The sequence below is a fragment of the Hypanus sabinus genome, unplaced genomic scaffold (assembly GCF_030144855.1).
Source record: "Hypanus sabinus isolate sHypSab1 unplaced genomic scaffold, sHypSab1.hap1 scaffold_806, whole genome shotgun sequence".
Classification (NCBI taxonomy): Eukaryota; Metazoa; Chordata; class Chondrichthyes; order Myliobatiformes; family Dasyatidae; genus Hypanus; species Hypanus sabinus.
The window spans coordinates 133,429-148,740 of record NW_026781658.1 but is presented as its reverse complement, the minus strand read 5'-3'; the positions used below and the strand labels follow the sequence as shown (position 1 = coordinate 148,740).

The window sequence follows — 15,312 nt, the reverse complement described above, 5'->3', positions numbered from 1 at the left end:
AGTTCAAGCAGCAACTAAGCAGCGGAGTACACAGGCTAGGCATGCTGAAAGGGCTCGGTGTAAACGTTGTCTTTTTATTCCTCTTCACAATTGCTGCCTGACTGTTGATTTCCACCAGTATTTTGCAGAAATTAACCACCTTTTTTTTCGATCAACCAGTTTCCAAATGCTTCTAATCTTTCTTTTGTAGCCAAATCCAGCTGGTCTGATTCCTCCTCCTCGTAAACTCTGGACCCCATCTCTCTTTGCAGCCCCAAAGCCTGACTCAATCTGGCAACTCTCTGGTTTTTGACTCTGCACCATCGAAGATTCACTCGCTAGTCTTCTGTCAGACTTCAGAGGTGCATTGTGTTACGAGACCGCAGGTTCGTTTACTGTGAGTGTCACGTTGAGTGCCTGAGTGAGGCGGGTCAGTGACGTGAAACACATAGGGGGAGGGAGGGAGGGAGAGGGGAAGGGGTAGAGGAGGGAGAGGGGAGGGAGAGGAGGGAGAGGAGAGATGTGGAGGAAAGGGGGGAGGGAATGTCAAAACCACAGTGAGCTCATCGTCTTATTCAGACTGGAGAAAATCATGCGGGTGTATAAGATGATGAGAGGCATTGGTCGTGTGGATAGCCAGAGGCTTTTTCCCAGGGCTGAAACGGCTAACACGAGGGGGAATAGGTTTAAACTGCTTGGAAGTAGGTACAGAGGAGATATCAGAGCTAAGGTTTTTTTTAAGCAAACAGTGGTGTGTGTGTGTGTGTGGAATGCACTGTCAGCAATGGTGGTAGAGGCGGATACAATAGGGTCTTTTAAGAGACTCTGAGATAGGTACATGGAGCTTAGGAAAATAGATTTCTATGATTCTGTGAAATTCAAAGGAAATCTCCTATTCCACGGAGTGGTGACTAGTTGCAACCTGACACCTCAGGGAGTGTGAGAGGGGAATGGCAGGGGTAGATTTTGATATCCGGATATGGAACAGAAACATGGGCAGGAACCAGATGGGCCGACTGGACTTTGTAGCGTCCATAGTGTGTGCAGTGGAGACAGTAAGTACCTGATACACGGGGTTTGATACAAAACTGATTTATCTTTCACAGATCCACAATATTAAACACCAGTCTAGTTTAAGGCTAACATCAGCCTTACAGACTCCTCCAAGGCTCAGTGACCAGGGTTCAGTCCTGGGTGCGATGAGCAGCCGCAAAAGCTGCAGAATTTGACAGTAACAGTCCCTCGTGAACCTGCAGCTGCCTTCAGTTACTGTGATGGTTAAACATTTAACACAGATATGATTTGAACTTCCTCCCTGATGTAGGAGGGTTCATACCGAAGATGTAGGGGAGAAGGAAAACAAAAAGATAATAAAGTTGTGTGCACCGTTAGGGATAAGCAGAGAGGAAGAGGTGGACAGTTTCTTAAATGCATTTATTTTAATGCTAGGAGCATTGTAAGAAAGGTGGATGAGGTTAGAGCATGGATTGATACCTGGAAATATGATGTTGTAGCTATTAGTGAAACATGTTTGCAGAAGGGGTGTGATTGGCAACTAAATATTCCTAGATTTTGTTGCTTCAGGTGTGATAGAATCGGAGGGGCAAGAGGGGAAGGCGTTGCATTGCTTGTCCAAGAAAATATCAGGGCGGTGTTTTCACTGGATAGATTAGAGGGCTCGTCCAGGGGGACTATTTGGTTGGAATTAAGGAATGGGAAAGGTGCAGTAACACTTATAGGGGTGTATTATAGACCACCTAATGGGGAGCGAGAATTGGATGAGCAAATTTGTAAGGAGATAGTAGTTATTTGTAGTAAGCACAAGGTTGTGACTGTGGCAGATTTTAATTTTCCACACATAGACTGGGAAGCCCATTCTGTAAAACGGCTGCATGGTTTTGAGTTTGTAAAATGTGTGCAGGATAGTTGTTTGCAGCAATACATAGAGATACCAACTAGAGAAGTGGCAGTGTTGGATCTCCTGCTGGGAATGAGATAGCTCAGGTGATGGAGGTATGTGTTGGGGACCACATAGTGTCCAGTGATCACAATACCATTTGTTCCAAAATAATTATGGAGAAGGATAGGACTGAAACCAGGGTTAAGATTTTTGATTGGAGAAAGGCTAACTTTCAGGAGATGCAAAAAGATTTAGGAGTGGATTGGGACAATTTGTTAATGGGAAGGATATAATAGAGAAATGGAGGTAATTTAAAGGTGAATTTTTGAGGGTACAGAATCTTTATGTTCCTATTAGGTTGAAAGGAAAGGTTGAAAGTTCGAGAGGGCCATGGTTTTCAAGGGATATTGGAAACTTGGTCAGGGAAATGAGAGTGATCTATAATAAATATAGGCAGCATGGAGCAATTGTGGTGCTCGGGGAATATAAAGAATGTAAAAAGAATCTAATATAAAGAATGTAAAAATGTAAAAATAAATTAGAAAAGCTAAAAGAGGATATGAGGCTGCTTTGGCAAGTAAGGTGAAAATGAATCCAGAGGGTTTCTACAGTTAAGTTAATAGCAAAAGGATAATGAGGGATAAAATTGGTCCCTTAGAGAATCAGAGTGGACAGCTATGTGTGTAGCCAAAAGGAGTGGGGGAGGTTTTGAAAATTTTATTTTCATCAGTATTCACTTAGGAGAATTATATTGAATTGTGTAAGGTAAGGGAAACAAGTAGGGTAGTTATGGAAACTAAGATGATTAACGAAGAGGAAGTACTAAAGCTTTTAAAGAATATAAAAGTGGACAAGTCTCCGGTCCTGATAGGATATTTCCTAGAACCTTGAGGGAAGTTAGTGTAGAAATAGCAGGGACTCTGGCAAAAATATTCCTAATGTCATTTGAAAGGGGGATGGTGCCAGAGAATTGGCGTATTGTTGTTCTATTGTTTAAAAAGGTAGCTCAGAGTAAACCTAGCAATGATGGGCCTGTAAGTTTGACATCAGTGGTGGGTAAATTAATGGAAAATATTCTTAGATATGGTATATATAACTATCTGATTAGACAGGGTCTGTTTAGGAACAGTCAACATGGATTTGTGTGTGGAAGGTCATGTTTGATAAAACATATTGAACTTTTTGAAGTGGTTACTAGGAAAGTTGACAAGGATAAAGCAGTGGATGTTGTCTATATGGACTTCAGTAAGGCCTTTGACATGATTCCACATGGAAGGTTAGTTAGGAAGGTTCAATCGTTAGGTATTAATTTTGAAGTAGTAAAATGGATTTATCAGTGGCTAGATGGGAGAGTAATGGTGGATAACTGTTTGTCCGGTTAGAGGCCGGTGACTAGTGGTGTGCCTCTGGGATCTGTACTGGGTCTAATGTTGTTTGTTATATACATTAATGATCTGGATGATGGGGCGGTAAATTGGATTAGAAAGTATGCAGATGATACTAAGATAGGTGGCGTTGTGGATAATGAAGCAGGTTTTTAAAGCTTGCAGAGAGAATTAAGCCAGTTAGAAGAGTGGACAGAAAGATGTCAGATGGAGGTTAATGCTGATGTGTGAGGTGCAACATTTTGGTAGGTCTAATCAAAATAGGACATACATAGTAAACAGTAAGACATTGAAGAATGCAGTAGAACAGAGTGATCTGTGGGGCATAGATAATAGAATGATGGTGAATAGTCCCCTGAAGGTGGAATCTCATGTGGATAGGGTTGTGAAGAAAGATTTTGGTATGCTGGCCTTTATAAATCAGAGCATTGAGTATAGCAGTTGGGATGTAATGTTAAAAATATACAACCATTGTTCAAGCCGAATTCAGAGTACTGTGTACAGTTCTGTTCACCGAATTACAGGAAAGGTGTCAATATAATAGAGTACAGAGAAAATTTACCAGAATGTTACGTGGGTTGCAGCACCTAAGTTACAGAGAAAAGTTGAACAAGTTAGGTCTTTATTCTTTGGAGCGTAGAAGTTTGAGTGGGGACTTGATAGAGGTATTTAAAAATATGATGGAGATAGATGAAGTTGATGCGGATAGACTTTTTCCATTGAGAGTCGGGGAGATTCAAACAAGAGGACATGATTTGAGAGTTAGGGGGCAAAAGTTTAGAGGTAACACAAGTGGGAACTTCTTTACTCAGAGAGTGGTAGCTGTGTGGGGGAGCTACCAGTTGAAGTGGTAGAAGCAGGTTCGATATTTTTTAAAAAATGGATAGGTATATGGACGGGAAAGGAATGGAGGGTTATGGGCTGAGTGCAGGTCGGTGGGATTAGGTGAGAGTAAGCTTTCAGCACGGACTAGAAGGGCCGAGATGGCCTGTTTCCATGCTGTAATTATTATATGGTTATATAATAACCATCCAGAAATTATATTACAGGATGAACAAGCAGGACTAACTCCCTCAAGAGAGATAACCATTCCCAACACCCACATCTCCCTCGACCAATGGAGCACCTCACAACAGGTATTGTTTCTGTCATCAGTCAGACAACCTAATTATTTTCTGTCAATCAGCTTCAAAATGTTCCTATTTTGTTATTTGTTTCCACTTCCTGCTGCTGATTCCCTTCTCCTAATACGTTCTTACCCCAACCATCTTCCAGAGCCACAAACTCTACCCTGTGCAGACCTGCCTCTGGCTTCTGACCATGATTCTTTGAACATCCAACTGATGGTTTCCGATTCTAATTCCAGTCTTTAAACGACACTGGTGTTTTCAACTATCCTTTGTTAGTAGGAAAAATGACCCATAAAATGGAAATGAGTCGTGATTATTGAGGTTAACTACCAATGTCATTCTTCCTCATCCAGAGATCTGAGGGGTGAAGAACATGTCAGACAGAACTGCAGTCAGCTCAACTTCTTCAGTCCACAGAGAATTCAAGGGAAACCTCTTCACCCACAGAGTGGTGACTATTTGGAACCCATCACCACAGGGAGAGCGAGAGGTGAATAACAGGGGATGATTTAAAAGGACTGTCGTGGAATTGAATCTCAGCAAAGTCCAGGCGGCCTGAGTTGACTCTCTACTGTGCACTACGTGTGTTATAATTTCACTAAGTACCAGAGACAGAGTTTAAAATAGAACTGATTTATTTGTCACAGATGCAGAATATTAAACTCCAGTCCTATTAAAGGTGAATGTGCAGCAGAAGAAACTCCTCCCATGCCCAGTGACCAGGGTGCAGAACTGGGTGTGGTGAGCAGCAGCAATGATTGCAGAGTTCAGCACCGACAGTCAGTCTCGAAATTGCATTCAGCAACGGTGATGGACACACATCCAGTGAACGGTCTCTCCAGTGTGAACTCAATGATGCACATTTGGTTGATTTGACTGAGAGAATCTCTTCCCAAAGTCCGAGCAGGTGTCTAGAGTCTCCCCGGTGTGAACTGAGTAGTGTGCTCGCAGGTGGGATGACTGAGTGAATCCTTTTCCATAGTCTGAGCAGGTGAATGGCCTCTCCCCAGTGTGAACTCGCTGATGTACCTTAAGTTGAGATGACAAAGTGAATCTTTTCCCACATTCTGAGCAGGTGAACTGCCTCTCACTAGTGTGTACTAACTGATGTCTCAGTAGGTGAGAGGACAACGCGAATCGCTTCCCACACAATGAGCAGGTGAACGGCCTCTCTCCAGTGTGAACTCGCTGATGTGCTTGTAGGTGGGATGACTGAGTGAATCCATTCCCACAGTCCGAGCAGGTGAATGGCCTCTCCCCAGTGTGAACTCGCTGATGTGCTTGTAGGTGGGATGACTGAGTGAATCCTTTCCCACAGTCTGAGCAGGTGAATGGCCTCTCCCCAGTGTGAACTCGCTGATGTGCTTGTAGGTGGGATGACTGAGTGAATCCTTTCCCACAGTCTGAGCAGGTGAATGGCCTCTCCCCAGTGTGAACTCGCTGATGTGCTTGTAGGTGGGATGACTGAGTGAATCCTTTCCCACAGTCTGAGCAGGTGAACGGCCTCTCCCCAGTGTGAACTTGCTGATGAATCTCCAGTTGAGATGACGAAGTGAATCTTTTCCCACAGTCCGAGCAGGTGAACAGCCTCTCCCCCATGTGAACTCGCTGATGTACCTTAAGTTTATATGATGAAGTGAATCCTTTCCCACAGTCTGAGCAGGTGAATGGCCTCTCCCCAGTGTGAACTCGCTGATGTGCTTGTAGGTGGGATGACTGAGTGAATCCTTTCCCACAGTCTGAGCAGGTGAACGGCCTCTCCCCAGTGTGAACTAACTGATGTCTCAGTAGGTGAGATGACAACGCAAATCCCTTCCCACAGTCTAAGCAGGAGAATGGCTTCTCCCCAGTGTGAACTCGCTGATGCACCTTAAGTTTATATGACGAAGTGAATCCTTTCCCACAGTCTGAGCAGGTGAACGGCCTCTCCCCAGTGTGAACTGACCAGTGTGCTTGTAGGGTAGCAAACTGTGTGAATGCCTTCCCACAGTCTAAGCAGGTGAATGGCCTCTCCCCAGTGTGAACTCGCTGATGTGCTTCTAGGTGGGATGACTGAGTGAATCCTTTTCCACAGTCCGAGCAGGTGAATGGCCTCTCACCAGTGTGAACTCGCTGATGTACCTTAAGTTGAGATGACAAAGTGAATCTTTTCCCACATTCTGAGCAGGTGAATGGCCTCTCACCAGTGTGTACTAACTGATGTCTCAGTAGGTGAGATGACAACGCGAATCCCTTCCCACACTCTGAGCAGGTGAACGACCTCTCCCCAGTGTGAACTCGCTGATGTGCTTGAAGGTGGGATGACTGAGTGAATCTTTTCCCACATTCTGAGCAGGTGAACGGCCTCTCACCAGTGTGAACTAACTGATGTCTCAGTAGGTGGGAAGACAACGCCAATCCCTTCCCACAGTCTGAGCAGGTGAACGGCCTCTCCCCAGAGTGAACTCGCTGATGTAGCTTAAGATTAGATGACAAAGTGAATCCTTTCCCACAGTCAGAGCAGGTGAATGGCCTCTCACCCGTGTGAACTGACTGATGACTCAGTAGGTGAGCTGACAACGTGAATCCCTTCCCACAGTCTGAGCAGGTGAATGGCCACACCCCGGTGTGAACTCGCTGGTGAGCCATTAGAGTGGATGACTGAGCAGATAAATGGATTCCCCCCGTGTAAATTGACAGCATGTCAGTCGGTCAGATGATCGATGAATCTCTCCCACAGTCTGAATAGGAATAATGATCGAGTGAATCACTCCCCACAGCCTGAGTAGGAATGATGATCGAGTAAATCCCTTGTTCCACTTCTTAAATATCTGGACATAGACAACAAAACAGCGTGTTGTGTTTGACCTCCCCGTAGATAATTTCCTTGTTGTTTTTAACCTGAAAAAGATTTATAGTACATCAATGGGTGAAGGACAATATGTCAGACGAGATTACTTGAGGTGTCAAGGTGTGATCTGGCATCACACTCTTACAGTGAGGTTCAACCCAAGTTGGAGAGAGAAGTCATCTTCCAGCTGGGCACAGTGCAGGTATCTGGAATGACCATCAAACTCTCTGATGATCTTCCTGTGTCTATAAGAATCGGGCATTTCTGCCGTCACCAATCTGTGACCTGGCTCAGTTTGACTCTCTCCATTGGTATTATTCTCTGTTTCCACTGAGCTGCAAGAGTGCCTGTCCGCAAAGTAACTGAACACTCTCACACAAATACCCTTTGTTGACGTGCAGCTGGGATTTTCTTTTATCTATTGTCAATGTGAAGTGCCACAGTTTTGAAGCCATGTAAACGTTTCCTGCCCAGGTGAATGGTTGGTCCGCACAGCTGTTAAAAGGAATTAAAAGAATAATCATATTATTTCAGGTTCTTGTCACAGTCATAGAAAAGCACAACACAGAATCAGGCCCTTTGGCCCATCTAGTTTGTGTTGAACTATTTAAACTGTCTGCTCCTGTACCCCTGCCATCCAGGTGCCTATACAACCCTCTTAGAAGTTGAAACTGACCTCGCATGGACCAGCTGGGTTTTCTGCTCATTCCACACCCGGATGACCGTCAGTGGAAGAAGTTTCCCCTCATGTTCCCCTTAACATTTCACCTTTCACCCTTAACCCATGGCCTCTGGTTGTAGTCCCACCCAATCTCAGTGGAAAAAGCCAGCTTGCATTTTCCCCATCTATAACCCTCATGATTTTGGTACGTCTCTGTCAAATCTCCCCTCAATCTTCTACATTCCAAGGAATTCCAATTTTGGGGGATATTAACTTGCCAGTGGATTGGGAAAATCAGGTCAGCACTGGATCTCAAGAGAGAGAATTTGTAGAATGTCTCTGAGACTGATTTTTAGAACAGCTTATTGTTGAGCCCACTCGGGGATCAGCTGTACTGGATTGGGTATTGCGTGATGAAACAGAGGTAATTAGAGAGATGGAAGTGAAGGAACCCTTAGGAGGCAGTGATCACAACATGACTGAGTTCCTGTGAAATTTGAGAAAGAGAAGCTGAAATCCGATGTGTCGCTATTTCAGTGGAGTAAAGGAAATTACAGTGGCATGAGAGAGGAACTGGCCAAGGTTGACTGGAAAGGGACACTAGCAGGAAGGACGGCAGAGCAGCAGTGGCTGGAGTTATGTGAGAAGTGAGGAAGGTGCAGGACAGATATATTCCAAAGAAGAAGAAATTTTCGAATGGAAAAAGGTTGCAACCGTGGCTGACAAGAGAAGTCAAAGCCAAAGTTAAAGTAAAGCAGAGGGCATAGAAGGAAGCAAAAATTAGTGGGAAGACAGGGGATTGGGAAGTTTTTAAAAGCTTACAGAAGGAAACTAAGAAGGTCATTTAGAGGGAAAAGATGAACTATGAAAGGAAGCGAGCAAATAATATCAAAGATGATACTAAAAGCTTTCTCAAGTATATAAAGAGTAAAAGGCTTTGTGAATAGATATAGGACTGATAAAAAATGATGCTGGCAAATTGTAATGGGATATAAGGAGATGGCGGAGGAACTAAACGAGTATTATGCATCAGTCTTCACTGAGGAAGACATCAGAAATATACCGGACATTCAAGGGTGTCAGGGAAGAGAAATGTGCGCAGTCACAATTACGACAGAGGAAGTACTCAGGAAGCTGAATAGTCTAAGGGTAGATAAATCTCCTGGACCAGATGGAATGCACCCTCGTGTTTTGTAGGAGGTAGCAGTGGAGATTGCGGAGGCATTAGCAATGATCTTTCAAAAGTCGATAGACTCTGGCATGGTTCCGGAGGACTTGAAGACTGCAAATGTCACACTGCTGCTTAAGAAAGGGGCAAGGGAGAAAAAGGAAATTATAGACCTGTTATCTTGACAGCGGTGGTTCGGAAGTTGTTGGAGTCGATTGTCAAGGATGAGGTTACGGAGTACCTGGAGGCATATGACAAGATAGGCTGAACTCAGCATGGTTTCCTTAAAGGAAAATCCTGCCTGACAAACCTAGTGTAATTTTTTGAGGGAATCACAAGTAGGCTAGACAAGGGAGATGCAGTGGATGTTGTGTATTTGGATTTTCAGAAGGCCTTTGACAAGGTGCCCCACGAGGCTGCTAAACAAGATAAGAGTCCATGGAATTACGGGAAAATTACATATGTGGATAGAGCGTTGGTTGATTGGCGGGAAACAGAATGTGGAAATAAAGGCATCCCCATTGAGTCCTGACGAAGGGTCTCGGCCCAAATCGTGGACAGTGCTTCTCCTTATAGATGCTGCTTGGCCTGCTGTGTTCCACCAGCATTTTGTGTGTGTTGTTTTATAAAGGCATCCCATGCTGGTTGGCTGCCGGTTACCAGTGGTGTTCCACAGGGGTCCGTTTCTTTTTACGTTGTGTATCAACGATTTGGATTATGGAATAGATGGCTTTGTGGCTAAGTTTGCTGATGATACAAAGATAGGTGGAGGGGCTCGTAGTACTGAGGAAACAGAGAGTCTGCAGAGAGGCTTGGATAGATTGGGGGAATGGGCAAAGAAGTGGCAATTGAATTACATTGTCAGAAAGTGTATGGTCATGCACTTTGGTAGAAGAAATAAATGGGCAGACTATTATTTAAATGGGGAGAAAATTCAGAGTTCTGAGATGCAACAGCACTTGGGAGTCCTTGTGAAGGATATCCTTAAGATTAACCTCCACACTGAGTTGGTGGTGAAAAAGGCAAATGCAATGTTGGCATTCATTTCTAGAGGAATATAGAGTATAGGAGCAGGGATGTGATGTTGAGGCTCTATAAGGCACTGGTAAGATGTCACTTGTGTGCAGTTTTGGGCTCCTTATTTAAGAAAGGATGTGCTGACATTGGAGAGGGTTCAGAGAAGATCCACTGGAATGATTCCAGGAATGAGAGGGTTAACATATGAGGAACGTTTGACCACTCTTGGACTGTTTAGAAGAATGCGGGGGGACATCACAGAAATATTTTGAATGTTGAAAGACATGGACAGAGTGGATGTGGCAAAGTTGTTTCCCATGGTGGGGGAGTCCAGTACGAGAGGACATGACTTGAGGATTGCAGGGCGCCCATGCAGTACGGAGATGCGAAAACATTTTTTCAGCCAGAGGGTGGTGAATCTGTGGAATTTGTTGCCACCAGCGGCAGTGCAGGCCAAGTCATTGGGTGTATTTAAGGCAGAGATTGATAGGCATCTGAGTAGTCAGGGCATCAAAGGTTATGCTGAGAAGGCGGGGGAATGGGACTCAAGGGGAGATTGGATCAGCTCATGTTGAAATGGAGGAGCAGACTCGATGGACTGAATGGTCGACTGCTGCTCCTTTGTCTTATGGTGATTCCTGTGTCTGCACCCTGGAAGCCTCAAGAAACGATAATGATCATGAATCAGGCCCCAGATAGAAAAGAAAATCCAGCACAGTTTGCTCAGTGTGTCCAGAGTACTACACAAATGTTTAATGCGACTCTGTAAGATTTATTCGGTCTCTGCTGCATGATTCTGTCAGCTGATGAGGGGCGGAAATGGAAGGCAGAATTGAGATACCAAACCTATCAGGAGTTACAGGCAGAAAACCATAATGAGAATGAACAGACAGACCAGATCATTCAAGCATTGGAAAGGGCTCTCCAGCAAACTGTAGCATCACTAAAGTACCTGGATGCAAACATAACCCTGGGGAAATCAGGACCAGACTATTGGGAGTGATTTGTGGCCTGCTACGGCACTTTCACAGGAGACCAAACATTTAATGATGGGAATCTGTCCCCCCTGTTCAATGCCCTACTGCTCCAATGCTTACCAACTAAGTTAGCCAACAGGATTAAAACAAATAATATGGACTGGCCTGACAATGACTGAAATAGAATGCGACGAGCTTTGACATATTATTGGGACCCGGCTTTTGAATCCCGATCAACCCCAAAGGGAACTAATATTTAAAATGAACATGTTCAGCAGGAAGGATGCGAGCGGGCTACATCTGGGGATCAGAAATGGGATCAAAAACCTACCAAGGGGAAAAATGGGGACAACAACCCGTTTAGAAATGGACAAGCAAGGATGCCTCCTACTCTGAGTATCATCCCTCAGGAAGAGCCCAGTGTAATATTGACAGGTGCTGGAATTTCAATTCCGTTTATGATTGATATGGGGCAACCACAACCAGTCTCGATCAGGAAATAGGATCGGAAAAGGGATTCCAGCTATCAGACGCTACAATCACTGTCTGGGTTCGAAGGCACGGAACGTACGTATTCACATACCCAGCCACAGCAGGTGGAATTCCAGGGGAAGCAGTGTGAGGTTTCATTTACTGTCACCACCAGACGGGGGTGTAATCTCGTAGCGAGAGACTTGCTCTGTCTGTTGGACGTCGAGATTCTATGCACGGACAAGGATATCATGCTGTTACTGCGAACAACTGATAGCTTCCTCTGACCACCCAGTGGTGGGCACTTTATCTGGACTCCACCACATTTGAACCCCTTCTGCCAGGGGCCAGCTCTCATGTGACTCTGTGTTATGACCCTACGTGGTGCTCAACTGAGGAAAACTAATATTTTGCACCCCTCGAGGGACAGAAATTCCCAGTCATGGTGATTGGAGAGGATAAAGGAAGAGACGGCATTGCATTTCTGGCCAAAGTTCCAAATTTCTTTTGGCGACAGACAGGACTGGTGGTTCCCCATACCACCTTCAGGGTTTGCCCTGTGTTCAAGCCAAAGAGCCGAGGGCTCCTTGCCCACACCCTGACGAAACAGCCTCCAGCACTGACGGAGACTGTCAAAATTGGTCCTCTTGAAGATCAGAGTGGTCACCTATGAATGGAACCAAAAGAAATTGGGGGGATCTTAAATGTATTTTTTTGCTCCTGTATTTACTAAGGAAATTGGCATGAAGTCAATGGAAGTAAGGCAAACAAGAATTAAGGTCATGGAATCTATACAGAAAGAAGAAGAGGAGGTGCTTGCTATCTAGAGGCAAGTCAGAGTAGATAAATCTCTTGGACCTGACAGGGTATTCCCTCGGACTTTGAAGGAGACTAGTGTTGAAATTGCAGGGGCCCTGGCAGGTATATTTAAATGTTGTTATCTGCGGGTGAGGTGCTAGAGAATTCAAGGATAGCTCATGTTGTTCTGTTGGGTAAAAAAGACTCAAAAAGTAATTCAGGAAATTATAGGGTAACTTTGACGTCGGTCATGGGTAAATTATTGGAAGGGGTGCTAAGCGATAGGATCTACAAGTATTTAGATAGAAAGGGACTTATTAGGGTGAGTCAACATGGCTTTGCGTATGGTAGGGCATGATTAACAAGAGTGTTTCAAGGAGGTTACAGGAAAATGGATGAAGGCAAGGCAGTGGATGTTGTCTGTATGGACTTCAGTAAGGCCTTTGACAAGGTCCTGCATGGGAGGTTATTTAGGAAGATTCAGTTGCTAGGTATACATGGAGAGGTAGTAAACTGGATTAGAAATTGGCTCAATGGAAGAAGCCAGAGAGTGGTAGTGGAGGATTGCTTCTCTGAGTGGAGGCCTGTGACTAGTGGTGTGCCACAGGGATCAGTGCTGGGTCCATTGTTATTTGTCAATGATCTGGATAATAATTTGGTAAATTGGATCAGCAAATTTGCTGATGATACATAAATTGGAGGTGTAGTAGACAGTGAGGAAGGTTTTCAAAGCTTGCAGAGGGATCTGGACCAGCTAGAAAAATGGGCTGAAACATGGCAGAAGGAGTTTAATACAGGCAAGTGTGAGGTATTGCACTTTGGAAGGAAAAATTAAGGTAGAACATACAAGGTAAATGGTAGGGCACTGAGGAGTGCAGTAGAACAGATGGATCTTTGAATACAGATACAAAATTCCCTAAAAGTGGCGTCATGGGTAGATAGGGTAGTAAAGAAAGCTTTTGGTACATTGGCCTTCATAAATCAAAGTTTTGAGTATACGAGTTGGAATGTTATGGTAAGGCGGTATAAGGCATTGGTGAGGGTGAATTTGGAGTATTGTGTGCAGTTTTAGTCACTTAATTACAGGAAGGATATTAATAAGGTTGAAAGAGTGCAGAGAAGGTTTACAAGGATGTTGCCGGGAGTTGAGGACATGAGTTACAGAGAAAGGATCAATAGTTTTGGACTTCATTCCTTGGAGAGTAGAAGAATGAGCAGGGACTTGATAGAGGTATATAAAATTATGATGGGTATAGATGGAGTGAAAGCAAACAGGCTTTTTCCACTGAGGCTAGGGGAGAAAAAGAACAGAAGACATGGGTTAAGGGTGAAGGGCGAAACATTTAAAGGGAATATTGGGGGGGGGGCTTCTTCACAACTGGGTCTGATAGAAGCATAACTGGTTCTTCTGGGCACATTCTGTCTCACTCCCAACTATTTCCTACCTTCCTTTGTGCAGGTATGTAATGTCTAAAGGACCAGTGTTTGAGTAAATGAGACACACCAAACTTTCTCCTGACTGAATCACTGGAATCTCCGAGTCAGATGGGTTCTCTCCAGTCGGTGCTCTCAATCCTCGGGCTGGTTCACTTGTTGCTGTTCCCTCGACTTCAGTCGTGGTTTTTCTTCCAATAAATCTCTCACTGCAGGTCTAACTTTAACGTGAAAGATAATGAAGCACGTTCACAATGAAAAGGAGGACCAAACATTTCTGCTTAATGTTACTAGAAACAAAACTCACTGAAATTTAAACATTGAAGGCAAATATAATGATCTCAGTGAACAATCTTTTATTGTCCCTCACATGACACAGACAACATGGGATAAGAAGGAGCCATCATTCAGTCATGGTAAGACATAAGACACAGGAAGAGAATTAGGTGATTCGATCCATATGGTCTGCCCACCATTCAGCCACGGCTGATTTTCATTCCAACACCATATTCCTGTCTTCCTCCTGTTAGCCTGAAGGTACTTAGCAATCATGAATATATTAATTTCTGTCATAAATACCAGAAACACTCAGCAGGTAAGGAATAGCTTACAATACAATTCAATTAATAACACTTCATCAGAATGACTTCAAATATTTTCAGTTTTTAGTGTAGATCTCCAGCACAGCTGCCTGATTTCCACTGTGTGACAGTGAGGCGGGGGGGGGGGGGGTGCGGGGGAATTTCCAAACACAGTTTGAACACCAAACTCAGGGTCTATATCCTGTTGTAAACACGGAACAGCTCATTTACTCACAGCCTCTCCCTCTGAGGATGGAAGTGGGAATCATCCTCTCCTCAGACTGGCAGTCATAGCTTCCAAAGGAACTCCAGAAACAAACATCTGAACCAAGACCAGAAATACTCACTCAACACCTCACAAGCCCAAGCAGCTCGATCCCCAGGTCCATTTTACCTGGATGAAAAACTATGATATCCCAGGACCCAACCTCACAGAGTCACACAGCTTAATCTGCCACTCACCGACCCTGAGAGTCTCACACATTGTCCTCCCATCTCTCACTGGGTAGTGCAATCTGGGATTTCCATACAACCAATGTCCAGCTGCTCGAAGAAGGACATCCATCCAGCCTCATCTGTAGAAGCTCAAACCAAAGTCAAAGCCAAAACACCAACAGTTCCATTTGCCTGGAATGCTGATCACAGGACTAGAGCCCAAGCACCAACTCTCCCAGTACTCTTTGCTGCCAGTAAAATGCTGCAGTGTGTCAGCCCGTCACTGTTCATAAACTAGCACCTCCACACCAATGCACAACAGAACTGGGACCTGATGACCCTCCGGCATTCCAGCTAACAATAACTGATTCTGGAAATGATCAGCGAGGCCAAAGGGACAAAAGAACATTTCACGATGAAGACAAGGGTTGGAAGAAAGTTTGTTGATATATAATATTGAGGAGGTGGGATACAAGGCGGACTGAGGATGACCCAGATGGTTGATGTATATCACTGAAGTGGGGTTGGGGTTGTGAGGAGACTGGA

The 15,312-nt window shown here is 44.4% G+C and overlaps 1 protein-coding gene across 1 annotated transcript; it reads right to left on the bottom strand.

Moving 5' to 3' along the window:
* Window positions 1-4,929: 4,929 nt before the first annotated feature.
* On the bottom strand, window positions 4,930-14,393 carry LOC132390218 (gastrula zinc finger protein XlCGF26.1-like). The gene is made up of 4 exons (XM_059962823.1): window positions 14,058-14,393; window positions 13,821-13,967; window positions 6,348-7,274; window positions 4,930-6,263 (listed from the first exon to the last, which is right to left on the bottom strand). Exons 3-4 carry the CDS (start codon window positions 7,074-7,076, stop codon window positions 5,244-5,246), a joined length of 1,749 nt encoding a protein of 582 aa, XP_059818806.1. The 5' UTR covers window positions 7,077-7,274; window positions 13,821-13,967; window positions 14,058-14,393; the 3' UTR covers window positions 4,930-5,243.
* Between the last annotated feature and the right edge of the window lie 919 nt (window positions 14,394-15,312).